General features: G+C 56.3%; 1 protein-coding gene across 2 annotated transcripts in view; it reads right to left on the reverse strand.

The window, feature by feature from the left end:
- Positions 1-1,161: 1,161 nt before the first annotated feature.
- APBA2 (amyloid beta precursor protein binding family A member 2) overlaps positions 1,162-27,218 on the reverse strand; it is a 235,930-nt gene continuing 209,873 nt past the window's right edge. Inside the window, exons 7-15 of one of the 2 annotated variants that reach the window (XM_045795358.2) lie at positions 26,132-26,277; positions 25,069-25,104; positions 21,792-21,878; positions 19,124-19,309; positions 15,303-15,482; positions 14,124-14,336; positions 12,447-12,566; positions 4,928-5,068; positions 1,162-2,460 (exon numbers count right to left, since the gene is read on the reverse strand). In XM_045795358.2, coding sequence (XP_045651314.2) covers positions 2,389-2,460; positions 4,928-5,068; positions 12,447-12,566; positions 14,124-14,336; positions 15,303-15,482; positions 19,124-19,309; positions 21,792-21,878; positions 25,069-25,104; positions 26,132-26,277 — 1,181 coding nt within the window. In that variant the 3' untranslated portion in view covers positions 1,162-2,388. The remainder of the gene's footprint in view (positions 2,461-4,927; positions 5,069-12,446; positions 12,567-14,123; positions 14,337-15,302; positions 15,483-19,123; positions 19,310-21,791; positions 21,879-25,068; positions 25,105-26,131; positions 26,278-27,218) is intronic. The other variant, XM_045795359.2, reaches the window with a different exon arrangement.

Consider the following 27,218-nt stretch of genomic DNA (forward strand, 5'->3'; position numbering starts at 1 on the left):
TGTAACAAACTGTGTAACAGAAAGCTGCTTCCAAATGGATGTGTTCCCACCCCAGCCCCTCAGCTGTATTGATTCACAGATGCTGCTATTAGGCAGAATTTATAGGAAATTGTTTTCAAGCCACAGGAGACCGGTTTGTACAACTTGAAGGTTGTATTTATTTAATGTACCTCAAGGTGTTTTCATAACGTGTTTTAATAAAAACTATTTCTGTCCTCTGTGTCTCTGGGTCTAATTGGGACAGAGGCAGAGAGCCCGCGGCCTGGGGGCTGAGAGGCAGAGGGCAGGTGCCCGCCGGGGCTGGCCCACAGCTGCCCCTCCACGCATGTGACATCCGAGGCTTCCTGGAGGAATGCAGGCCACTGGCTCAGAGCACTTTTTAATTTGCATTTTTTATGCGAATCATTTGGTGGGACCTCGCCCCCCCCCCCCAACATCACTTGCTAGCCATGGCTTTTGTCTCCAGAGCCTGTTCACTTGCCCTTTCTTGGGCAACGCAGGGACACACCCCTTGGCTCTTTGAGCGGAGGGGGCCTTTCCTTCCCGCTTTTATTCACGTGACATTGCCTCTTGTCTCCCAGGGGTGTGGGCCATGTCGGGCTAGCTGCGAAGGGCCTCGTCAGTAGCTCATAGCGTGGAGTGCAGATGGCTTGCGGGCAGGCCAGAGGTGGGTCCTACCAGGCCAAGCTCCCCGGACCAACGGCGGGGGCCGGGGGGTGACAAATCCCACCCCCAGCCTTCTGATCAAAGCCCATGTTCACTCCTACCTCCCTATGCCAGGTGACAAGCCACAAAGGACCCTACAGGTAAGCAGACGCCATCGGGATGGACAGTCCAACTTTGTTTTACAGATGCATGCAACTCACCTCTTCTGGAATCACTGAAATTTAAACCAGGAAAATGGCAAGGCTCCTTCTCTCCCTTATTCAACTTGTCAGCAGCCTGTCTCCTCCCTGGGATGGGGTGGGGGGGCAGGCCTGACACCTGGTGCCTGGAGCACCCACCCCTCCGACCTCCCTGGAAAGAGCCCCCCGAGGCACCAGACCCAAAGGGGATGCTGTCAGCAAACACGGCACCACCGCAGAGCCACGGGGTGAGGCGTCAAGGTGGAGGGAAGTCGGGCATCCATTTCTCCGTTAACAAACCAGCCACACAAACCGCTTTTCATCATGACTTCTGGTTTATTAGTGATATTAGCGAGTCTTCCTAAGGTCGGCTGCATGCAACACACAGGTCACTCCTTGAATACAGTAATCCTAAAGCTTTAGTTACTGCATGGTAAGGCTTTTTAAGTCACAGTGTATTCTTCAAGGCCGGGGCCAAAAAAAGAGACTTCCAGACAAAAGGACGTCAGTTAACAATGACCTCTAATGAACCTAACTAGACTACGTTTCACGTTATCTACACACGCTCTAATACTGCTCACGGTGACACCTGGCTCGCCCAGTGATCTGCGCTGGCCACCAGCTGCCCTGGGAGTGGCAGAGTCTTCCAGGGTGGGTTTTGGCTTTGGGGGGTGGGGGAGCTCGTGTGTGGATGTGTGTGTGTAGACAGAGATTGGAAACAGAAGGCCGCCGCTGCGCCCCTTGTCCCTGGGAGGAGGAGCCGGCGGGCCCCGCCCCGTGGGGGGGCTTGTAGGGGGAGAGGCGGCCGGCAGGAGGGGTGCCCACGCAAGTCCACGGAGCCTCGGGTGAGGACAGGAGCAGCAGGTGTGCTGGTGGGCCATCCGAAAACCCTGAAGTCTCAAGAATGGCTTGTCAAAGTAAAAGTCAAAACCGTGATATTGTCTAAATAAATATGGAGTTTCGCTGTTGTAGCCATCATCTTTTATTTAACTCAGGAACGTCTCCCTTCTGGTTAAATACAATCACAGGTTCCCAGACTTCACTTACAACTCCCACCCCGGGAGCCGGGCTGCAGCAGCGCCATCGGCCCCCTCGGGGCTGTCAGGGCGCCCTCCCCCGAAGCACCCAGCCCCCCAGGGAAAGGAGGGAGCAGGAGGGGACGGCCGCTGTCCCCCCGCCCGAGCTTGCTGTCCTCGCAGGGCTCCCTTCACGTCCGCACTCCACGGCTTCAGGGAGGAAAGACACAGTCCACACCACACACGGGTACAAAGAAACACCCTTCACCGCCGCAATGAGAACACGGGTCAGGATGGGCAAAACACGTGACTGTTCTACAGAGATTGCTTCCTGTGACTCTCCTTTGATGAAGACATACCCCTTTTGTCCAAAAAACAAAAGAAACACCAAAAGTTGGGTCGTGAGGGCACACCCTTCAGAGGAGCCAGTATCCTTGGGTGGGCTGTGGGGTCGGGGGTCAGGTCCTGGGTCCAGCCTTTCCGGCTCTGCTGAACCCAGACGGGTTGGGCGGTGCAGGCTGGGGGGCCTAGATGTACAGCGGGGTCTCCTGGCCCGTCAGGAGCCTGAACATGGCGGCCGGCATGGTCTTCATGTGGATCTGTCAACGAGAGACAGGGCCTGAACCGGCTGCCCTCGCAGTTCCCGTCCCCTCCATGCGGTCAACGGAACACACACACTCCGGCCACCGCTCGCTTCAGGACCCCCTGAGGGCTTTCTGCACCAAGTCCCAGCTTGCCAAGGAAGGAGGAGTGAGCACCTCGTTGGAGGGTTAGAAAGCCACAGACTCCTAGCTGGCCTCCCCGGGCCGGTCTCCAGGGGGTTTCACACACTTCAAGTGCTCACTTTACCCTCAGCTCAAGCCGACAGCAGAGGGGCAAAGAAATCAGACTTTTGTGACTACGGTTCGCCCACTCAGCTGGGGGCAGGCTGGGGGGTGAGCAGGCCTCTGAAGCCCTTCCCATGAAGCCAGGGAACGTGAGTGTTCTGGGGTCCGAGAACTTGCTCACTGAGGGCCAGGGACCTCGTACCCCGTCCCCCCATCCTTTGGGGGTCGGTTAGCAAATGAGCCTTCGGAGCCTGGCCTCAGTCTCTGGCTCCAACGGGCTGGGTACACAAGCGAGGCTCAAGATGGCTCCCCAGGGGGACTGACCTTGTGGGGCAACCTCCCCCCCATGACAGCTCTGGGAGGAAGAGTGAAACCAGTGAAAGCACACAGGAGCTGGGCTCTGCTTCTGCTGATCTGATCTCCTCTGACTATGCCCATGGCTCTTGGAGGTCTGGATGGCATGGGTGCTGCGGGCCTCACCCTCCCAGTGCCCAGAAGAGGCAGCTGGTGGCAGTGGGGGGCACGCTGTGGCCGCCCTGGGGCCGCCCCTCCTCAGGCAAGCAGATCTCAGGCCCCCCTTCTGACCGACCCAGAGAGAGGCCAGTTGTGCGGACGGTTTTCACAGCGTCACACGCTCCCTGCCCACCCCCACCACCAGGATCTACGGGATCAATTTAGATTTTAATGCCCCCATCATTTCCCTGACATGGTTTCTTCCATCAGAATACTGTGTCATTCCTCAATCTGAAACCCACCCAAAACCTCACATCTTATTATCAGGGACTGATTTTCCAAATGTGCTCAGGGATGCTGAAAGACGGCAGGCAGACACTTCCATCCCCCAGCCACATCCTCAGCTGCTTCTGTGCCTCTTCGAATACCAATTCATCTCGGGTCTGAAGACTGGGAAACATTTCTCCTCCACCCGATTGGTTTCTTCGTAGGTATGAGGCTGGTCGCCCCAGTGGGGTGGCCATTTCAAACATCCACTTAGGAAAATTGGATTTTCCTTTCTTTGAAGCCATTTGTAAAAGGAGGCTAATGACACCTACCTGGCCCCCCCTCCCTCTTGAGAGCCAGCCATCTGCCACCACCAATCTCCAGGAAAACAGGCCTCCTCCCCCAGCCTGGTAGTTTCACAAAATAGAGTAGGCCCCCAGGAAATGTGGCCAGAAGCCCCCCCCCCCCCCGAAATAGCACCCACCCACTCACCCAGGGGCCAAGCTCCATCCCGCGGCTACCAAGATGCAAGCCACACCCTCTCCCCAGCACCACAGAGCCTGAGCCGGCAGTGCCCTGCTCAGCCCCCGGGGCCCCTGCAGCCCAGAGAATCAAATGTGGACTTCCACCCAGCACCCATGCCCTTTGCAACTGGCCCCTCTCCCGACCCACCTCTGCAGTGGTCTCAGCCTCCTGTGCTTCTCCCGGGGAGCCCCTCACCCCATTCGTTCTGACTCCCCCCTTCACACGCCCCAACTGCCACTAACACCCGCACACACGCGCTGGGGGAGGCCTCTTTCCGGACACGGGTTCCACACACTCTGAGCGCCTTCCTTCTCACCCCAAATTACCGTGTTCACTTATAAGTTCCTCAGGAAACCTGTGCCCCTCCGCTCTGACCCTTGTCCACCTCAAGCTGGCATTGCACTGATGCCAGAAAGAACTAGAAAAGGGGGAAGGTTAAAGCCAGCGACGTAGGAAAGGGTGCAGCAGCCACGGCTGGCCTGCTCCATGGGCAGGAAGCAGGCAGGAAGCAGGCAGAGGGGCGAACCCCGGATCAGAGCCTTGTGCCCTGGCGGGGTGAGTCCTGCAGAGGGCAGGGCGCCCACACTGAGCATGCAAGACCCAGTTCCAGAACCCGCGTCAACCACCTTTGCCCTCCTGTCCACCGCACAGAGCCGGAATGAACAGCCAAACGCCGCCTACCATCCGCTCGTCCTTGTCACAGGCACCCCGTGGGTGGGAGACACAGCCCGCCAGGCTCAGCTGATGCCCAGGGCCCCTTGGAGAGGGAGTGACTGGCAGAGGTCAAGGTGGGAGCCCATGACCAGCACGGGCAGGCTCCAAGGTCCCAGCAAGGCCGGGCTCCCCTGAGAAGGAAGGTTTTTCTGGGAAGGGGACTGGGGGCTTTCCCGAGCACCTCCTATAACCCTCCTCTGGCATAGACGCTGGTCAGGGCTCAGACGGCCCTAGACTCCGGTTCTGACTCCAGCAAGGTGACGACGGGACGTGGCCTTACCTCTCCGACCGAGTTAGAAAGAGCCTGGACTATCTTCTCATGGGCCGTGGCCACCACACTCTGCCCGTTGATCTCGATGATGCGGTGGCCGACTCGGACGCCTCCTCGCTCTGCGATGCCCCCTCGCATGAGGCTGCAGATCTAAGCAGACACGTGTCAGGTCAGCCACACCCGCCAGGAGCTCGCCCCAGCCCCCAAATGGGAAGCGGGGACATCAGTCACACAGAGCGAGAAGCCCACAGGACAAATGGTTCTACACGCGGTCTGCTGACTCGCCAATGGGGACGTTTATGACTTGGACTAGGTTAAAACACACAAGTCAACAGCGCGGCCTGTGGGAGAACCCTGCAGTTCTCAGGGGATCCGCCCCCACCCAGCCATCCCAGAGCCTCTGCTCCTGTGTCAGGGCAGTGTGGAGGGCTGGTGGTCTGCACAGTGGAGGCACATTCTGGAAGATTCTCCACCAGCCCCACTGTGCTCCTCTTACAAGCGAAGAAGTCACTGTCCCCATCTCACAAGGAGGTGATGAATTCATGAGCCAACAGAGTTCAGGGAAATGACGGTGAAGTCTGTGAAAGCCACCCGTGTGTGGAATTCACTAACGATCATGACATTAGAAAGGTGGACACCCGCCCAGACAACGAGGAGGCAGCGGTAGACCCCAGAGGGTGAGTTGCTGGCTTGGGAGAAGGTGGGCCAGCTGCACCCCAACGGCTCCATAGGAGGGATGTTTAAGTCCTGGAGATGCAGTGGGGGGTGGGGGGGGACACACACCAGTCCCTCCCCACCACGCTGCTTCCAGGGACCCACTGCAGAGGCAGAAGCAGGTTCAACCAGTTCAACAACCCTGGGGCAGAGGTTTCCTGAGGGTCCACCCACCGCCGGTCTCTCCCATCCTGCCCCACCCCGGCACCTGACCCCGGGCACCTCGGCCAGCACAGGCCAGACACCGGTTGCCCTTGCCCCAGCATTAGCTCAGCATCCCTGGACGGCCGCACCCCACCAGCCACGCTGGAGAATAAGGAAGGCCCAGCCCGGAGCCAGGCAGGAGCAGCCTAGGCTGGCTGGACCCTGTCCCCTGAGTGCCCCCCCCCCATTATTTAAAGGCCTCATGGAATTCATGGTGGCCTTTGTCCTTACGGTTTCCCTAATTTGAAAACACTGCGATTACAGCTCCCATCGCATTGAGGATTTGGTCACTTTTTAAGGCATCTTCGTACTTGAAAAGGCAGGGACCCCAACCCAGAATCGGGAAGGGTGATTTGGGTCAGCACCCTAAGCTGTTAGGGTCGGCCTGCCGGCAGGAGGCACACCACAAGTGGTGTTCGATGCAGGCAGGACGGTCAGGCCCTTCTGCCCACCTCCCTGTTCTTTTCATTCCATGGCAAGGCTCTCCTGTGCCTCGTGGTGAACACCCTGCTGCCTGCACCCCAGGGACTCCTGCCTGTGTCACAGCCACCTCACACCCAACCCCTGGCCAGGCCTGCTCATTTGGCTGGGGCCTCTGATTTCCAAGGCTGCTGGGGGATGATGCTCCCCTTAGACAGGACGGCTCTCCCCCCATCTGCCCTCCCCCAGGACCTGGTGTGGCAACTTTCAAAGCCCGAAATAGGCTCAGAAGGCCACTGACCACGGGCTGACCCTGGCACCATATGCAGGATTCCCATCTGTCCTTTGTTTTATGGATTTTGCCTTGTCACTGATGCCACAGGCCTTTCTCAACCATGTGGGTCCCTCCCAGCCCTCAGGATCTCTGTCTTTCTGGTAGAAGACATATGTGCAGACTGAGGTCACGGTCCCAGGTCATGACTGCCCAGCCAAGTGGAATCCTGCAGCACAGCGGGTCACAGTTCTGGAACCCAAGCACTCAGGTCAGACGGGGCTCAAGCAGGGGGCTGGCAGAGAGAGAGAGAAGCAGGGTGGCCCACCTGACTGCCCCAATTCTCCATACGAGAATTAAGGAGTAACTTCTGTTCCTTGTCTCCCCGCCAAATGATTTAAAGGCATTTTGTGCCCACTGTAGCTGGCTCTTTGAAGATCCTGAGAAAGGTGCCTCAGGGTGACCGGGCTCACTCCCCAGCCTGACCAAGTGTCAGGCAAGGCCCAGCGTGCTCCCGAGCAAAGAAGCTGGGACAGGCCACAGAAAGTGCGGTCTTCATTACATCCATGCTGGCAGCCTGTTCCCTAGTCATGGAGATTCAGGGAAACAGAGTGAAGAGGGAGCGGAGACAATGCTTTGCACCTTTAGGAGGAATGGCCAGGAGGATGGACCTGGATGCTGGCAGGTGACCGAAGCTGGAATCCGGGGGGCAGGCAGGGGGAGAGGACAGAAGGGGAGCAGGACATGCTGAGGAGAAGGCCGTGTGCACACACACACACATATGCACGTGCGCGCACACACACACACACACACACACACACACACACACACACACACACGGGTCTTGGCCTTCCCAAATAAGGCGTGCCCACAGGAACCAGGGTGCGTTCCAACCTCCTGGGGTGCACTTGTGCGGGGGAGAAGGCTGGTGTCTCCCAGCGGGAGATGTCTTGATTTCTTGAATGGTGGTGTGAAAAGAGAGAGGAAGGATCCGTTTAGAAATAGCACTAACTGGGTCATCCGGGGCCTGTCTGCAAACTAATGCATTGTACTTCGGGTGTAATGGAGCTGAAAATGGAAAAAGCACTTGTGCAAGACTAACTCAGATGTCAGCAAACTTTTCCAGGGGATTCAGGGGAACTTGGCTGCTTGGCACATCACCGTCAGGAGGCACAGCAGTCCCTGCGGTCTGAGTGACAGGAGAGACTGGCGGGCCCACCCCTGAAGCCATAACCAGGGCCCCGTGTACACTTGCGTTGGTTATCAATGCCCTGGGCCTCAGGTACAAACACACTGGCCTCTGCACCACCCACAAGCGCTGCCAAGCCCATGCACACGCTCGCGCCCTGCTCCTGGCACCGTGTACAAGCATCTGATGATGGGCCGTGGACGGGTGGGCAGGCTCTTCACAACCACTGGCCTCAGGTCCAATCCCTGCTCGGCTACTTCCCAGCTGGGAGCCTTGGGGCACGTTACTTGACCTCCCTGTTCCTTCATCCTCTGTGACATGGTAACACAAAATGCCATTCCCTAACTGGACCAGGCTTGCAGACGCCAGCTGCCCAGGGATGCCCGAGGCTTGTGGGAAGAGCTTCCCGGTGGGGTGGCCTTCATTTCCTGGTTCCTAGAACTGATCGATGGACTGACACCCCAGACAGACAGACCAGGGGGCCTAGGAGTATTTGCAACAACGATACCAGACAGAGTGGAGAAACACATTCACCGCAGCATGACTCACTACCACCAAGAGGCTGAGGCAGCCCAGCGTCCACTGAGGGATGAATGGACAAACGAAACGTGGTCTAGTCCCACAAGGGAATATTATTCAGCCCTGAAAAGGAATGAAATTCTGACACAGGCTACAAGGGGGATGGACCTTGAGGGCTGGGAGTTAAATAAGGCCAGTCCCCAAAGGGCAAGTACTGGCTGATTTCACTTTTGTCTATGAGGCACCTAGAGCAGTCAAGTTCAGAGAGACGGAAGGTATAATGGCGGCTGCCAGAAGCTGGGCTTGGGAGAGAGGAAGGGGGAATCGGTGTTTGATGGGCACAGAGTTCCCCTTTTGCACGATGAAGACTTCTCGAAAGTGGTTGCACGACAGTGTGAACGTATTGGATGCTTGAAAATGGTTAAGATGGTAAATGTTCTGTTAATTGATTTTACCACAATTGAAACAAACAAAAGAAAAAAACGATGTCCTAGAAGAGAGCTGGCGCTGAAAGAAAAGGGGGTGAGGGAGGCCGATTCCAAAATGTAATACAGCTTCTTAGCCACATGGGGCCTCTCATTCTGGAGAAAAGACAGGCTGCACTAAGCTCCAGGAGGAGGCTAGCACACATGTGTGCACACACATGTACGTAACACGTGTACAAGTACACGTGTAAATGCACGCCCTATGCAAACATGCACACACATACACACACCCGTATGTACACACATACACGTATGTGCACACTGACAGTTGTGCAGAGGACCCCTCCCTCTCACCTCTCATGTGACAGCACCCAGATGTGCTGAGACATCCTGCATCCAACCACTTACCCTGCACACCGACAACGGCCACCTGCCATGGGAAAGGCTTCTGTAGTAATCAGGCAGAAAACCACGGCGGGTGTGCACAGGAGCTAACTAATGCCATCTCCTAGCCAGGCATCCTGCCACCATCCAGGCCAGCTGGGTCAGGCGGGGTGGAGGTGGAGGGGCTCCCGGGTCACAGCTGCTTTGCTCGGAGGACACAGGCTGGCCTGGGACGGCAACAGGCCAGCTGGAGCCAGGACTCCAGGTGCAGCTCAGTGAGGGTCGCAGGGGACCTCTGAGAGCCTCACTGGCACTGGGGACAAGGAGGACAGTGGTGAGGAGAGAGGTGCCAGCCAGGGGACAGCTCCAGTTCTGCAAGGCAGCAGGGGACCACAGGGGAGGGGACAGTTACGTGGCCAGGCCCCTCTGGGGAGGCTGGGTGGGCTGGGGCAAAGCCTAGCTCTTCTGTCCCCAGAGCAAGCCCTCGGTCAGGAACAGCCAGCACCCTCAGGCCTCCCTAATATTCTCCCACACACACTCCTCCCATGAGGCCCCTGCCGAGTGATGGAGCCGGTGGCAGTCTCAGCCACCACAGATGCCGGGACATGGCCCGAGCAGTGGCTGTGGGGGCGGCTGCCTCATACAAGGGCCTCTGAGCGCTGTCCGGGGTCAGCCCCCACACCCCACACCTGTCCACGGCCCGGGTGTGCTCATGGAGCAGGCGCAGGAGGAGTGCCAGGAGGAGTGCCTGCAGGGCCAGGCAGAGACGGGGCACTGATTTGTGCAGTTGCCTGTGGCCCATTTTCTGGGTAGCCGGGAGGTGGGGGGTGCTTCACAGCAGGAGAAACCATGCAAATTGGCTTGCTTTATCTGAGACCCTCCCGGGTAACTCTCAGGGCCAGCTGTCACATGCTGGGAGGACATCCTCAAGAGCCACCCGGGACCCCACCTCTCTGCCACGAGCAACCGCCCCCCCCCCCCCGCTGCTTCTCATCCACAGTGTCACCCCCAGGCCCCAAGCGTAACGCACACCCTGCACTCAGACCCTGGACCCATGGCGGATGCATGAAGAGGTGACCAGCACTCTGCCTCAGGGCTCTTGTCTGCGCATCTGGGACCGGGGAGCACGGCCCAGGCAATGCTGTCTGCACAACTGGGTGTTAATCCCCCCCCAGCTCCAAGACCCCAAAAGCCTAGATCTGCTGCTACCTTTATCCCCACACCTCCCAAACCTCCGAGAAACGCCTCTGCCCTCCTCACTGCCCTCGGCCTCTCAGCCACTGACACGGACCGGCGTGCCCGTCCCCACCTGCAGAGACTACCCCCCTTCACCTCCCTAGGAGAGCCCCCTCATCAGTCACCCTGCCTTCTTCCCAGCTGCCTCCCCTCCACTGTCTCTGAGAAGGAAGGCTCAGACCCCCTGTACCTGTCCCTCACCGCTGCTTCCCCAGGGACGTGTCCCCTTCCTGTCCTGCTCGCCTTAACTTAGCCTCATCCCTTCCTTGTCTCTCCTCCCCCCCCCCCGCCCCAGCCTTCTCTTCCACAGTCCCAGATGGCCTCAATGGCTGCAGGACCCGGGGCGAGTTACGAAACCTCTCTGGGTGGCAGTCAGCTCCTCACGTGCACCCACACTCCTCCATGGGCCGTTGGAATCAGACAAGCTGAAGAGAGGCAGGGGTTTGGGGAGGGGCGGGCATCAGGCTTGTCCTGGGCCCACAGTCCCACACGCGAGTCCCACTTCTGGAGCAGGATGGCTCCCGGGCAGACCCTGGGTGAGGGCTCAGCATGTCAGAGGCAGGTTCGTAGGCCCCTCCTAGTGCCCGCCCCCCCCCCCAAGCATGGGGCCCGTGCCCACCCACACAGTGCTCCCAGCAGCTGCAGGCAGAGACCCCAGGCGATTTTTTTTTTTTTTTTTTTTGCAGAGCCCTTAGGGCAGCTGCTTGTGCCCAGGGCACCCACGTATGCAGACTGGCTGGGCAGGGCAGAGCCAGGCCACACCACCACTGGGGCAGATCCTGGGACAGATGCATTGACCTGGACAGAAGTCCCCAAGGGGATGCAGACAACCTAGCTGTGCCCCCATGCCCAGGTGCAAGTGCTAAGGGGCCTTTCTCTGCAGAATCCGGGCCCTGGGGGCCTTCTTTAAATGTCTCGGTATACTTTATAGATTTTCTCTGTTAATCTTCACAATCACATTTTGAGGAGAGCCCAGAGAGGTTAAGTGACCTGCCCAGGGTCACACAGCTAGGAAGTTATGGCCAACGGTGGCTAGATGCCCCCACACCCATTCCCTCTTTGTCACAGGCACCAGATGGCCACCTTCCCAGCCTGCCCTGTGTTCTGTGGGGTGTGGGACTAAGTCCTGTCCAGCCAGTGACGTGTGGCCAGAAATGGCAAGGGCCACACCTGTGTCTCTATTTTCCTGCAGCTGCCAGCTGGACACAAAACCCAGGCGAGGGCACGTCTGGGCCCCTGACCCCTCGCACAGTGGACTGTGACCTGAACGAGAAACCAACTCTTAGTATGCCGAGATTTGGAGAGTATTTGTTACAGCAGCAAGGGCACCCTAACACGGAAGGGACAGAAATGGCCCTGTGACTCTCCCAGATAGCAACAGGGAACATTTGGACTCATTTACAGTTGTCTTTCTAGAATGTTCTCCCGCTGTGTTTCGTCTGTGCTCACAGGCGGGCATACACATCCCCCCCACCTCCCCTGACAGTTCTTTAATACGCAAAGCTGGCTTAAGCAATCGGGAAGTGATTGGCCTCGCCTCTTCTGTCCTCCATCTGTGGCCAGGTCTTTGCCCACAGGGACCTTGCACGATGAATGACCAAGGAAACAGATTCACTCCAGCCAAACACAGGTCAAAGACAAGGCAGGAATTCTGAACTAAGAGCTTGGGCCTGAGGAATAGGCACCGATGTTTGGGCAGACCAACACTCACTGGAGCCCAGAATCACCTCCTCCTGGAAGCCCTCCTGCTTCCTCAGTGCCTGACACAGTACAGGCCCCTCACAAATGGCTCTGAATGGGTGAGTGAATGAGTGAATATCTGTTTGTTGAACATAGAGAGTCAGATGTTGCCATTGGCCAGATATGTCCAGACTGCAGTGGTTGGAAACAGCAGGGAACAGCCATCATGGGGACAAGGGTGCTTTGAGCAGGGCTGGAGGGGCCTATTCCTTGGCCACAGCCAGCCCTCCCTCCCTGGCCAGGCCTGCCCCGGGAACTGCTCAAAGTTCCTGCCCAGCTGTGCCCACACGCCAGGGCCTGTGCCGTCAGACACAAGCGGCTCCAGGAGCAGGGGGGTAGAGAGGTGCCCACCCCCCCACGCCAGCCCCTGCATCCAGGCCCACACATGCGCAGTGGAGCTGGCCAAGGCAGAGAGGGCAGACTCACGATCCCGTTCTGCACGCTGAAGCCCAGCTGGTACTTGAGGTCGGGCCGCTTGATGAGGACCGTGGTGACCGGCGGACAGCTGACGATGTTGAGCTTCACCTGCGTCTGGTTCTTCAGACCCTGCAGGACGGGGCAGGCGTCACAGGGAGCCTCAATGCCACCAATGGGCACACTCTCAGTGGCTCAGACTGAAGCTGAGTCGGCCAGCAGGGTGGGGGCCCTGGGTGCAGGGGAACGAGTCTGGTGGGTCAGCCACCTCTCGGCCTCCACGTTCCTCCATGCAACCCGTGTGCAGGGTTGCTGGCTACCGCAGGCGGCAGTGCGGGCCATCTGACCCAGGTGACACCATGCTGTTCATGAAGCCAGAGGCCAGGCCCTGCGCACCACGGTGCATGACCAACAGGACAGCACCAGGGTCATCCTCAGAGGGGCCCAGGAGGGGCCCTCCCCACGCTGGAGGCAGGAGGAGCACCTTCTGTTTGGAAGGACCACGGAGAAGCCTTCCTCAAAACAAAACGTGCTAATGGCAGGGGTGGGGACAGGGAGTGAGGGGCTCGGTGAAAATCTGAAAGCAAGAGGATCTAGTGTCCACAGTGACACTGGGCCAGCTGGAGCCAAGGGTGACCTCAGGCCCCAGAGAGCCTGTGACTGTCAGCGGGCGCCCCAGGCTATGGTTGTGAGGTTAGGTTGGGGGGAGGGGGGGAAGAGGCCCCAGCCTCAATTTGGCTGCAGTCCCAGCTTGTTCGTCTGGCCAGTCATGAGCCCTTGATGCTGCTCAGAGCTGCCTGGATATGTGGGTGCCTCCCTCCCCCCACAGCTCCATCAGAGCCTGGGAGACCAGGTGCCCCAGGCACTGCAGCCCTGGGAGGGAGGCTCCAGGCAGACCAAGCTTCTGCACCACGGGTTGAGGCCTTTGCTGTGCCTACCGTCCAGCTTTCCAGGTGGTCACCCGTCAGGCAGATGCTCTGGGCTGGCTCTGAGAGCTGGCTCATGGGGCGCTCTGGCCCTGAGAATGCCCTTCATCTCTCAGGCTCACAAGGGAGGATACAGGTGTGTCCTCCAGCACCACAAACATACGGGTGAGGAGGGAACAAGCCACAGGAGGACGGGGGCAGAATGCAGACAGAAGGCCACACGGCTGCCCCCAAACAGGCAGAGCCCATTGTCTGGAGACCGTGGACAGAGCAAAGGCACTGTGGTGCTAGGCCTCCTGGAGCGGCCTCTCTGAGCTTCCTGCCCTGAGGCTCTTCTAGACCTGGAGCAACCAGGCGTGAAGACCCCCCAGCAGGGACTGGCAGCTCACTATCTCCCAAAGCTGCAAGCTCACGGTCAGATGGTCAGAGCAGCCTCCCTGCTCAGACCCATGCAGGGTGACCAACCCTTCCCATGTGCCCAGGGAACCAGGGAATGGGACTCTCGGTGCTAATCTGCAAAAGTCCCATGCACACCAGATCACCCTACATCTGGGGGTCCTCAGCCCTTGCCTGGGGTCCATGTCACTCAGAACTGGCATCAGTGAAACCAAACGTCCCCTTCTCACCCCGAAGGGCAGCCCAGGTCCTTCTAACTTCAGGGCTATGGTATGGTCTTGGGTATCCTGGACCTGTTTCTTCACGATCCAAGGGGGAAAGGACAAGGCAGTGAGAATAAAACAAGGCAGGGGCCCCGCATGTGCACCTTGATGATGCCCTGGCAGGTGGCGAGGGGCAGCCCCACCAGGCTGGTGCCGTTGATGGACATGATCTGGTCCCCGATGCTCAGCTTTCCCGAGCGGGCCGCCGGGCCGCCGTTCATCATGTTGGCCAGGATGACCGTGGGCAGGATGGAGCCCCAGCCTGACTCCACCACCACCACGCCCAGGATCTCGCCCTTGTGCTTCTCCAGCTGCAGCTGTAAGGAAATGAGCGGCGAGAGGTGCCCGTGATGGGAGCTGGGGACCTGCGCGCCTACCGCCTGGCCTCGCGCAGCTCTGGCTCCCAAGCTTGAACCAGGAGCACAGACTCCCTCCTGCCCGTGCCCAGCATGGACCCCTCCGGGCCCCAGCATGGCTCCAGCGCCCCAGTTCCTGCGCGTCTCACCTCCCACAAACCCATGGAGGCCAGAAGAATGTTAGACTCCAGGGCTCAAATCTGCCCCCAGCTCTTGCTCTTATCTGGAAAAGTCCTACCTTCTCTCCACCCCAAGGGTCACTGTCTCAGAAAGCTGCCTGTCGTTCATTCAGCAAGAAGCCAGGAATACTCATTCATGCATTCATTCATTCATTCATTTATTCATGCATTCAAGCAGCAGTCCGATTATTCCTTCTTTTCACTTATTTACAAGCATTCAGGGTATGGGTCATCCACAGGGATCTGCTCCCGTGTCCTAGGAGAACTTTCTACTGACCCCTGAGCCGCACACACCGGGCCGTGCGAAGGCCTCCGCCTCTAGCAGCTTTGAAACTCCCCTGGGCAGCGCACCCAAGTTCCCTGTTCTGAAGATGCTTCTCAAATGCTTTTCAGAAACACCTCCTGGGTGCTGAGCTCCAGTAGATGGTAATAGCGGCATTCAAAGGCACATTTTCAAGGTCATTAAGACTGATTGTAATCAGCTCCTTTGTTACAACAACACATCATTTCACACACAAGTGCTCAGCTCCGAAGGCAGGAGCAAATGTACATTCTGGGCAGCACTTCGTTCTGCCGTGAGGACGGGGACTTGCGCGAGGGCCCTTCGAGGGCTCGCTCTCGCGTCCTCTCACAGGAAGCTGCCCTGAGGCATCGCCGGGAGGCTCCGGCTCTGCGAGCGCTCAGCATGGGTGGCAGAGGCCACTGCGGCGTGGCATCCCGTGGCCCACCCACGGTGCATGTGGCTCACCTCCTTGCAGTTCTCGGAGTTGGAGAAGTGGATGAGGTCATCGTTGTACATCTCCTGGGTGTTGATGATGTCACTGTACTCTTTCTGGCTCAGGTCTTCGGGGTTGATGCCGTTGGCCCGCAGGAACTCCTGGTAGGCCACGCTGAAGGCCTGGCCGATGGACTGTGCGATCAGCTGGGCCTGTGGCAGAGAGAAGCCCACTAGACCAGCCCAGAAGCACAGGCACCACACAGCCCGGAGAGGAGGGGCTGTGGCAGGGCTGAGTGCGGGGTGCACACATAAGCCTGCGATGGGCCCTTGCCTGGGCTTAAAGGAACGAGAGAGAAACTGTAGACTCTCATTGGGTGGTAGCCGTCTTCCCACCAACACCCCACGGTCGGCCACCATGGGGTGAGCCCCTCTGCTGCCTTGTACCTGGCAGGGCCCGGGCCTGACTGCTCCCGCCTGAGCCGTTTAAGTCCCACACCATCCAGGACAAAGCACAGTTTCAAATAAAGTCTGGGAAAATTATGAATTGTTTGCTAAGTATCCTATTTTTGTTGCTTTAATTGGTACTATATTTTCTTGTATTATATTTTCTTTCTACCCATCTTATTCCAAAAATAGACTTGAGGTGTGTTCTTGGAGGAGGGTCACAGAGACTCTTAGTTGTCTCCCCAACATTTATGTGTCCTTAGCCACAGAACCCAATGTCAACTGGGGAGGCAGGGTGTGTGTCCAGCGGTTCTCGGCGGGGCGGGGTGGGGTGGGGTGGCTGTTCCAGGCTGAGGCTGATGAGAAGCAGAAGACCTAGAGACACCAGCACAGACCCCACAGAGCAGAGCACCTCCTTCCACTACAGGGAACCACTTGTTTGGATGTTACTGAATCTCTGACACTGCCGAGTCCTGGACATTGAAAAGTCACTGCCAGGCTTTGCCTGTCACCAACCAGTGTGCAGACAGGGGATGGCTGGGAAGCAAGAGCTAAAGTCCTGAGCTCCCAAAAGGATGCCAAGCGTGCTGGCAGCCATGTGGCCCTGGAGACTAACAGGGTTCCCAGGGGCCTGGCCCCCAGCAGGGCCTCCTCCCCACCCAGCCCCAACTGCAGGAGCCCCAGGGCTGCTCCATCCCCTGCCACCACCGGCCTTCCAAAGCCATCAAAGGGGCCTTCTGTATGGGTGCCCCCAGCAAACCTTGGGACTAGAAAATGATAAAACAAAGGATTTGACCTAAATGCCTAAATCCCTTCCTCCCTCTACACACTGCATGCTTTAAGTGCCACGAACGAATATGGACCAAATGAATATCTACCGAAGTGGGTTGGGCCAGATGATAAAGGCAGAGCTGGAGCATGGAAGGCTTTCCTGAAATAGGTACGGAGTCTAGATTGAACTGCCCTCCCACACTGGGCCCGGAATAGTTTACAGGAAGGACAGGCTGATGTTCATTTGGCAGGAATAAGCCCTGCTCACTCCTAAGACCAGCATTTCGGCCGTGCTGCTTAGGGCAGACTCGCCAGAGCTGTAGTCTCCAGAAACCACCAGAGACACCCCAGCCTTGACAAGTGTGGACTGGAGGGTGGGGAACCCACAGGTGGTGCACTGGAGGACAACAGAGCTAGCAGCTGGGGCTCTGGCTGAAGCTGGGAGTCAGGCCTCGGGAAGATGCTGGAAGGCAGGGGGGGAACGGGAGCCCAGGACCTGCCCCTGCCACACTGGGGTCCCAAGGCTTGCTGCTGGCTGCCCCCAGGCCTCCAGCTGTGTCCCCACCTGACTGCGGTCCCCTGACATGGAGGGATTCTGAGAGCATCGCTCCCTTCACCCCTGAACGGATAGGCTGGCGGTGCTGCCCGATGCCCTGGGACTCCGCCTGGGGTTCTGCCCGGGTGCCCCACCCCAACCCATAGGAGCTCCTGGGGACAGTGAGGTCATTCATGCCTGGGTTCCTTGGGATGCACTCCAGGAGCCCTCGGCATCTCCCCACCTGGTGACAGTCTCCCATCTCCCCATCCACCCCATGTCCTGGTGTCCCTGCTAGCTGACCTGGAGAACATGCACTGGGAGCCCTGCAGACAAGGGGCTTCCCTGCCCCCCAGCTCACAGCCAGGGCCTGGGGGTGTTCAATGCTGTGAGGCCAGGAGCCCCGCGCAGGCAGGGGGGAATGCAGGGGGCTCGGAGAGGGGCTGGCATTGGCAGCTTGGCACTCAGAGGTGGCGTCCTGCAGGAGGTGAGGTGGGGGAAAGATTACTGCCGTACCCCAGCACTCCTTTGCCTCAGCACTTTCGCCTGTGTGGCTTATCTACCCTGGCCTCAGCTCTGGAGTGCCTGAGCTCCATTTTACAGAGGGAAACTGAGTCTCGGAGAGAGCCACTGGTATCCTTAATGGCACCTTTTGTTTTCTCCAGGTGCTCCATCTGCTGTCACCAGACCCTCAGATCCCTTACTCATCCCCAGCAGCTGCCCTGGACGGAGCCACCATCTAGGTCTTAGGCTCTGGGCAGCTGCTGAGTGTCCCCCCCACACACCCCACCGGGTGGGTCCTTCCCTCACTCCTTCAAGGACCACATAGAGTCCCCCTCATGCCCACCTTCTCTTGCCCTCAGCCTTATCTCCCCCTGCATGGAGAGCAAGGGGGCCGCAGCAGCACCCCTGACTCTAGCCCTCAGCCCGCAGCCAGGCACAGGGGCTGGTACCTTGGAGCCCCGTGGCGTTCCCTGCTCCTGTGACTTCTCTGCCAGCAGACTGCTCACCCTTTGCCACTGGCCTTACCCTGCCCATCACTCACAGCCCTTCCCGAGGGCCCATCTCCCCCCACCAGGTCTCTAAAACATCCTCAAGCCCCGAGTCACACAGAAGTGCCCATCTAGGTGCCCACGGAGATCTGGATCGTGGGGAAAGAATCTGTGTGTGTACTAGCGGGTCTGTGTTTAAATTTCTTCTCATAACATAATAAAAAATTAAAAAAAAGAAATGTATAAAAAAATTAAAAAATAAATTTCTTCTCCAATCAATAAACCATTGCTTCAAAGCACTTCTAGAGGATTTCAACTTCTTAGCAAAAGGATGACTACCTCCATCCCTCAGCCCTGCCTTCAAACATAAAAATCTAGGGGCCATTCCCTTCTGTTTCAGGTCCCTGCCCTGCAAGTCCATATGTGAACAAGAATGCCCCTTTCCAAGTATCCACGGAGAAGCGACGGCTCTTCAAAATTCTACTTCGGCACACAAGATCTGCCCGCCAGGGGGCAGCAGAGAGACCTGGCCCAGGGTCTCCTGTGCTTACCACTTGGCCCCCTGCTCCCTTTTCTCCTTTCTCCCAATTCTAGGCTCAGAAGGATGCTCTCCTCCTATTGAAGGAAAGAGTCAAAGTGTTCATGGTCTCTTAGCGAGTCTGAAGTATTTTAAGTTCCAGAATTATGACGTGAAATGGCCATGAGCAAAAGCAGAGCTGTTCCTTGAGCACAGATGTCGCCTCCTTGAACGCAAGCCCGGCGTGTGAAAATGTGCATCTTAACCACAGAAAAGTCAGGGAGTATTTTGTTCTAGGAGAAAAAGGTGGTGTTTTGTTAAAGGATTTCTTCAGATAGCACCCCTGGCCTATTTAACCATGGTTCAATTTATGAACAGCCCTGAAGGATGTATTTCATGAAGTGAAGTAAAGCTATGCTCAATCTCTCTGCAAACTCTGAGTGTTAGGGAAAAAACCCACTGATTCCACTGGAAACATCAATGATGGTGCACAGGATTTCTACCTGAGACATGATTTCCAAAGAGCCTGGGACGCTGGAACCCCCGTGAAGTCGGGGCCTTCGGGGACGCGGCATGCCTGGCGGTTACTTACGTCCTCGGACTCGAACACGTGGCAGATCATCTTGTACTGCTTCTTCCCCTCTTGGGCTCCAGGGGTGGTCTCGATGCAGTCCTGAGAGGCTGACCGGGGCATGCGGCGCCTGGCCATCAGCACCACGATGTTCCCAATGTCCGCGATGTAGGAGATGGTGCGCAAGGCGTGGTCCATCATGGTCTCCTGCCACGAGTGGGGTGGACCCGTGTGAGGAAACGTTAGGGAGAACAGGCCACTAAAAAACACTCAAGTTCGGGGTTTCTCGGCCTCAACACTAATGACCCTTGGGGTGGTCCTTCTTTATTGTGAGGAGCTGTCCCGTACACTGGAGGGTGGTTAGCGGCATCCTTGGCCTCTACCCACTGGATGCCAGAAGCATCGCCCCCTTCCTAAGTTGTGACCACCAAAAATATTTCCAGCCTTTGCCAAATGTGCCCTAGGGCACAACATCACCCTGGTTGAGAATCACTGCTCCAGGGAACAGAGCGTTTGAGGACAGTGATTCACAGTCAAGGTCGATCTGCCTTCGCCCCACAGCACCCTCCCACTGCTTCTTGGAGGCACAACACCAGGGGGAGCTCCTGGTCCCTGCTGGGGGAAGAGCAGGGAGGCCTTCAGGGGGTGAAGCCTGTCCCCACCTGATCAGAGGCGGTCTGTGGCTCTGGAGAAGGGTCCCTTCCCCGCAAGGCATGTGCTTCTCCCTAGCAGATGTGGAAGGCTCTGAAGCCAACGTCTTCCACAGATGAGTTTTTCTCAGGGAGCCCAAGCAGTGCAGGCCCCAGGCAGGGGACACTGAGGCAGCTCCCCTGATTGATCGATGGGTCTCTGTGGCCATTCAATTCCCTCGGCGCCTGGCAGGTCCATTACTCTTGATGGCTTTTGTCGTCTGACAGGAATGTCCACTGAGCAGCTTGCCCATGACCCCTACCTAACGAGGCTGCACACAAAGGCTCTGAGAAGCTAATCAGTTGGTCTTTTATGCCTTTGTGCTTTTTCCACAAAAGAAAAATTGGCTGCTTCTGCAACCTCAGAAGCCCCTTTTCTTCCTCACAGAATCCACTTTTACAGCAGATATTACTCCACGTCTGTCTTTCAGGAGCTGATGTACTTCCTGGCCAAGGCTAGGGGGGTGGTTTCAAACCACAGGAGCCACTTTTCAGGAAGGGGACTGGACAGGGAATGGCCGAGGGTGTCTCTTCGGCATTTCCTGATTTCTGGCCCCATGTCCCAGGCAGAGCCATGTTCCTCGCAGACAGAGGTACAAGTACGAACTCTGGGCTTTTTAAAACACATATACTGTCCAGCCCTGTTCGTTGCAAGGAACAAGGAGACCCCTGTGACAGTGAGCATGGCCAGCACCCGGGGGTCTCTGTTTCTGTAATATCGTTCCCCACGAAGAGGAACTGCGTGTGGCTCCTCGAAGAAATGGCTGATTCCAGGTCTGGGGCAGGGGAAGCCTGAGGGGAGCTCGGAACACCTCACTGCCTCAGAAAGCAAGGACGTGATCAGCGACTAAGGGGAAGATGTCAAAACCAGCCAGGACGCAGTTTAAACGTCTCTGGTCGAACTGGGCATCGCCAGAGCACCAAAAAGAATAAGGAGGATAATAATGAAAACACAAATTAAAAAAAAAAAATCCGTGGGTCCACAGTGAAGAGGGAAAGAAAGACACAAAAGGTCTTCTGCACGGGGAAAGGTCCGATAAAAGTAAAGAGCGTGGCATAATTAGGGAATGCACCATTTTTGCACTTCCAGAGTTGGAACCAACTCAAGGAGGTGATCACTGGGTGCTAAAGCCGGCAGGCAAAATGGGTACTGAGGAACACGTCCCCACCCATCTGGAGTGTCATCACACGGATTACTTGCTGATGACAAAGAAGCAGAGGGGTCATTACCCCGGCATCTGGTCGTCCTCCAGCGGGCTCAGGAATGGAATGGAGGTCTGGCCCCAGGGTGAGTGGGGCCTCCCTCTCCCTCAGCAAACCTCAAGCACAGGGCACTGCCTGAGACCTTCCCGACCCCTCCCTCCATCTGCCCCGTACTCCTGGCCTCCTGCCCTCTTATTCTCCTTCTCGGCGCGCAGGCCTCTCTATCTTGCGTGGCTCACTTGCTCCTCACGTATCTGTCTTCTCCACCAACAGCAGTGATTAAGGCCCAGGAAAAATGGGCAGAAGCTGGACACAGCATATGGTTCACAGGTTGAAAATCTTAAGGCAGCCCCCCACCCACCCCTGCTGGAGCACCACCCACTCAGAGGGCCGAGGGCTCACATGGCATTTCCACCCTCCCACTTGATTCCCCAGGCCTGGCATGCACAGGTTTCAGGAAGGCCCCTCTAGAATCCTGATGGTGAGCACACAGCTTCCGACTCGGTGCTCCTTCCCCTCCATTTTGCCTACTTAATCCCAGCTGCGGCACACCTACACTGGGGCTTTTCTCTTCCCAGCCCGGTGCTCCTCGGCCCCCTGCAGCTCGCTCTAGATTCCACAACCACAACCCATTCGAGACCCGGGGTCTGGCGCAACTGTCCTCCGGGGACCGCCGTTCAGCTCATCCCAGAGGGAAAGTTCTCCCGCAGCTAGACCTTGATCTCCTATGGTCCCTGAGGTGCGAAGTTAGGGGTTTAATGACATGATTTTAAAACAACAGTCTTTAAAACGCTTACCTGTGTGTCCGCATTTAACACTTTGATCCTCTGGGTGGAGATGAAGAGGTCCACTTCGGTCAGAGTCTGGGCATCCCCCTCCGAATTCTAAGAAAGGACAGTGGATACTGTTACAAATAAAAAAAAAAAAAAAAAAAACTAACTTGAACAAAGGCCTGACAATTTTACTAATGACCCTGAGCGCCCCTAGAGGGAAACGCTACTCCAGCTTGGAGCAGCCATGGGAAATCTAAATTGCACACCGCCTTCCAGAGCAATCTGTAGCGAAGTGAGTTCTAAAGGCAGTTTGCACAGGGCGTGAAGAAGGAGGGAGGAGACAGCTTCCGGAAGCCTGAGCGTGGAGGGGGGCTGGACGCCTGGGGTCTTGGGTCCCAGCATCCAAAGCGCAGCCCCTCCACTCCCTAAAAAGTAGGCCTGCCTGCCAGCCCTTATCAAACTCGGCAAAGGCACAGGGTCTGTGTACTCGGGCTACATACGTTTCCGGGATTTGGGATTCCAAATATCCCCAGGAAATGGGGAAGAAATTTTCAAAGACGTTGGATTAGATCGTCAGCATCTTCTTCTGATTTAAATAGTCCTAGTTATGTCACCACCACCCCCCCCCCCCCAGCAGGCTTAAAGCTGATCTTCCAAAAACCCTAAGGGAAGCAAGACCCCAACAGGACTCAGTGCTGCCCTCCCAGCAACACAGGAAAAACCAGGAGAAGCTGTCACACAAATGCCCCTGTTCTGTCAGCTCCTGGAGTGTGTTCATCCTGTGGCCATTACTTACGTGTCCATGGAATGTTCTAGAAGCTCAGTGAACTATTTATTCAGGGTCTGCTCTAAACCAGGACAGCTTTTCATTGGTTTTTACAACCTTGGGAATCCTAATTACTCCTGCACAGTGGCAATGAAATAAAAAATCTTTCGGTTTACCCACTGAGGTAAGAAATTCTTTGTAGTCACCGGGAGCCCACGGTGGCATATCTTCCACTTCAAAAGAGCAGAAATGGTGATTTAATTCCTCACTAAAAAATCTGAAATCTAAAATCCCCCTGCTGACAATTCCTTAAGAAATCGGAGTTGCAGAGAGGCCCTGTATAATATTGATAAATTTGTATCTCAGCTCAGTTTTCAAGGGAAAAGATCTTTTGGGCTTTCAGCCCACCATGAGGTGACATTGCTTTTAATTGATTTTTAAAAGAAAAGAGAGTTCAAAATAATCCAGTTGAAAATAGTCTGCAGGGGGGCGCCTGGGTGGCACAGCGGTTAAGCGTCTGCCTTCGGCTCAGGGCGTGATCCCGGTGTTACGGGATCGAGCCCCACATCAGGCTCCTCTGCTGGGAGCCTGCTTCTTCCTCTCCCACTCCCCCTGCTTGTGTTCCGTCTCTCGCTGGCTGTCTCTATCTCTGTCAAATAAATAAATAAATAAATCTTTAAAAAAAAAAAAAGAAAACAGTCTGCAGGAAACACAGAGGAACTACTTTTTGTCTGATTTGAAAAACCGGGTTATACTCTATGTCCACATGCTTTTAAACATTACATATTATGGGACTGTTTCTCAAAACCCTCTTGCTTGAAAAAGTAGGTTGGGCCAGAAGCAAAAAAAAAAAAGAAAAAAGAAAGAAAAAGAAAAGTTGCAGGTGGACTTGGTTTTAGTGACAATTTCTGGAGGAAACTCGAGTGCTGTGCCCTTGATGGGAGAAGAGGGACAAATGTGGAGCTGAGCAGGCTCAAACTGGGGGTGAATGGAAGAAGCCGAAACCTGATCGATAACAGGGAAGAGCAAAGCTCACCCCGTGATACTCTGCTGGAAGAAAGGGGGAGTGTCAAGAGCAGGAATCCAACAACGGCCACCAGACAACAGGGAGGGCCTGTCTGTGGATGGGGGGACCGTGACCCCATGGTCACCAGCAGGTTAGCTGTGTGTGGGATGCTGCTTCCTCCTGGTTCCAGACTCATGAAGCACCCTCCTATTGGCACCTGTCTGGCCAGATGTGAGCAGAGCAGAAAAGCGGCCCTCGGCAACGGTCCTGAACATCCCCTTGCCCGAAGGGAGGAACAGCTCTCCATGGACATAACCAGCTGGCCTCAGAGCCTGCAGAGGCTGTTTCGAGCTGGCTCTGCCTGCTCCGGGCCCCTTTGGGCTCCCCGGACGGCAGACCTAAGGACCAGGCTGCAGTGTACAACAGAGCCCTGCTCCAGCTTCCTGGTGCTTGGCCAGCTCAGGGGTGCCCTGGGCAAACTGCAGGCTAGGAGCCCCTCTTCCTTGGAAGCATACCCCAACTATAGCTCTGCAAAGCCAGGCCCATCTACACTGCCCAGCAGAAAGCTCGTTGAGCAGCGGGAGATGGGTGAGTTCCTTCCTCTCCTACAGCTCAAGGAGTCCAAGGAGACACCACTGGGCAAAGAGCAAATGCCACAGGCAGAGAAGTTTCACCACAAGGGAGGGGAGCATCCAGACAGGCTCCTCTGGCACACAGTCAGAAGACGGTGTTCTAGGTGGGGAACGGAGGACTAAAGCTCTTGCCGTCTAAGCAAGAGGACTGCACCAAATCAGTGCCTTCTGACACTGAGCATTTGAGCTTTCCTGTATTGGGAGGACCCAGCGTTTACTAAATGACCAGGTTTACAAGCAAACGACTGGAGGTCAACTTGATTTTTTAAAAGTTGGCTCATACTCCAGAAACTCTTCCCCCTCCCCGCCCTTTTTTTTAAGTACACTCCACGCTGGGCGTGGAGCCCAGTGCACGGCCTGAACTCATGCCCCTGAGAGCAAGACCTGAGCTGAGATCAAGAGTTGAATCCTGAACCGAATGAGCCACCCGGGCACCCCGCAGCAACTCTCTCAAGGAACGCATATCATGGGCAAACTGACCTTCTCATCATCATCCTGATTTAGTAAATTAAGCTTAATGAGTCTTTAAATATCAGAACAATTTAATTAATTTTGTACAGGAGCCTAAGCACTAAATGCGTCACATGGTCGTATCAAATGTCACCTGTAAAAATGTCTGCGTGAAACAGTAACATCGCGGCATTAACCACATTCTAGCACAGGAGAGACCAAACGAGAAATTTAGAAAAAGGGCACTGATGAGGTTCTTCTATAAGTAGGCGGTTAAATATAAAAAAAGAAGTGTCTGTGGTTCTGTTCAAAAGTCTACTGTTTATCTACCAAGGGAAGAGGGAAAAGCTGTTCGACGCATGCTGTGTGCTCCTACAAACAGGACCGCCCCCAAAACTGCACAGGACGAGGCCCAGAAACCCAGGCAAACCCCGCAGCCCCACACACCGCTTTTTTCTTGATTTTAGCAGCCTTTTGCATCCTCTGAGCAGCATGTAAGAGAAAAGAAAAACGGATAAAGGAAGAAAGAAAGGAAGAGAAGGAAGGGCAGCCAAGCTATTTCGGTCTTGTGGTCAACACCCCGGGACGCCGACCTTGTGCTCAGGGGAAGCCCCCCCGCAGGGGCAGGGTGGATGGGTGCCCGCCACTTCAGCGAGCACACACGCTGACCACGAGAAGCCCCCACACGCGTCCCTCGAGCGCTGGGAATCACCAACCACCGCCCAGATCTGTGAGGGCGAGACTGGGGACGGAGCAATGCCACCGGCCGGCACCGAAGCACCGGGCTCTCAGGCAGAGGAGCACTACTGGGGTCTGGGGCAGGAGGGCCCAGGGCTCTGCGCTTCTCTTCTCCTGACCCCCATGGGCTCGTGCACCAGGCCCCTGTGCCTTCATAAAGAAGGTCAGTGCACAGTGAGGACAGAGGAGGGGCCTGACATGGTTTCTCAGCCCCCAGGGGCTGGTAGCATGTACAGTCCCGCCCAGAGGGGGCACCTCCTCAGACCACCCCACCCTTTTCCCAGAACCCCATTAGTTTTGCTGACTTGGCCTCATCCTCCCCCTGCCTGGCTGCACCCACTGTTCACAACCAGGCCATTCTGTGTGTACCCAGAGCAGCAAGCATGTCAGAGGGTTTCCTGAGGTCATGAATTTAACTGACACATGGGATTTCTTTGTTTCCCCTTCTGCAAGCACTTTGGGGCCAAAGACACACCTACCATCAAAATGGGACTGGAGGCTCCAACCCAATGTGTTTTATGAGTGGAATGCTGTGGAACGATCACCTTTAAAAATCATGCTTCCAGTGGCCGGGTGGCGGTTCCTCGTGAAGAAGCCAGCTGCCCCTGCCCCCAGCCCTGGCATTCTTCCAGACTGGCCAAAGTCGCCCTTGACCTCGCCAAGTGCCTCAGGCCTTCCTGCTCTCTCAGTGCTGAGGGCTGTGGGGTCACCAAACCCGCTTTCGTGTCCCCTCCCCCAAAGTGAACCAGGGCTCTGCTGAGCGCACCAGTACCTTGACCCGGCTGACGGCCTCCTGCGCCTGCATCATTCTGATGTTTTTGGAAGGGTTACGTTCTGAGAGCAGCTGGGTGGACCCCAGGTAGTTGGCAGCAAAGATGATCCCATCAATGAGGTCTTCTGGTTCACAGGGCCCTGGAACTGAGGAGGGCACAGTTAGCATCCTCCCAGAGGACAAAGGAACAAGGCCGCAGGGACAGGGGACAAAGGCGAAGGGCTGACCCATCACCCATCTGCAGCCACAGAGGGAGGCCAGTCTCCCTTCATCGCTGCACAGTGCACGGTGCAAGGAACTACGCAAAATCAACACCCAGGCCAGAAAAGTCCACGTACGTGGCTCAGGACAATTCCAGGACCTCAGGCAGCTGTCACTCAGGGCATCTCAGCCTCCAAAGTGACAACCATATGCTGCAATCCAGAGACACACTTTCCCAAACTGGACAGCATTTCTGTGCCTGCCCCAGAGCCCTCTGGAATCAGGACAGGGAGCAGAAACTTCCCACTACGCCCTCCAGTTCTTCTGGGGTCTTCTCCTCCACTTCTGCACTGCAGGGCTCTGGTCCTGTCACATGCCCACCTGGGCAGGTCACTCCATCCTATACACCTCAGATCCAGGCTGGGTGATGTGGCTCTTGCTCCCCCTGCTGCCTCTAGACCGCTGCTGTCAATGGAACTTTCTGCCATGACATAGAATGTTCTATCTTGGTGCTGCTTAATATGGAACCACTAGCCACATGTGGCTTTGGAGTACTTGAACTGGGGCTACTGCGAGAGGAAATGAATTTTTAAATTTTATGCCATCTAATTCATTTACATAGCAATAGTCACATGCGGCCTGTGGCTCCCTTTCTGGACAGGCAGCTGTAGGTAAGGTCAGCAGAACTTTTCTGCGAGGGGCTAGATGGAAAATATCTTAGGCTTTGCGGTCTGTGTGCAGATAGTCACCCCTGCGTCCGGAAGACAAAAGCAGGCCCAGGCCATCTGTTTATGAGCACACACGGATGTGCTCCGGGAAAACTTTGTACACGGACCTGGGTGGCTGGGAGGTTTGGCCCTGGCTCCATAGTCTGTAAACTGTAGAC

Source organism: Ursus americanus, chromosome 28 (assembly GCF_024610735.1).
Source record: "Ursus americanus isolate L20-20 chromosome 28, mUrsAme1.1.p, whole genome shotgun sequence".
Classification (NCBI taxonomy): Eukaryota; Metazoa; Chordata; class Mammalia; order Carnivora; family Ursidae; genus Ursus; species Ursus americanus.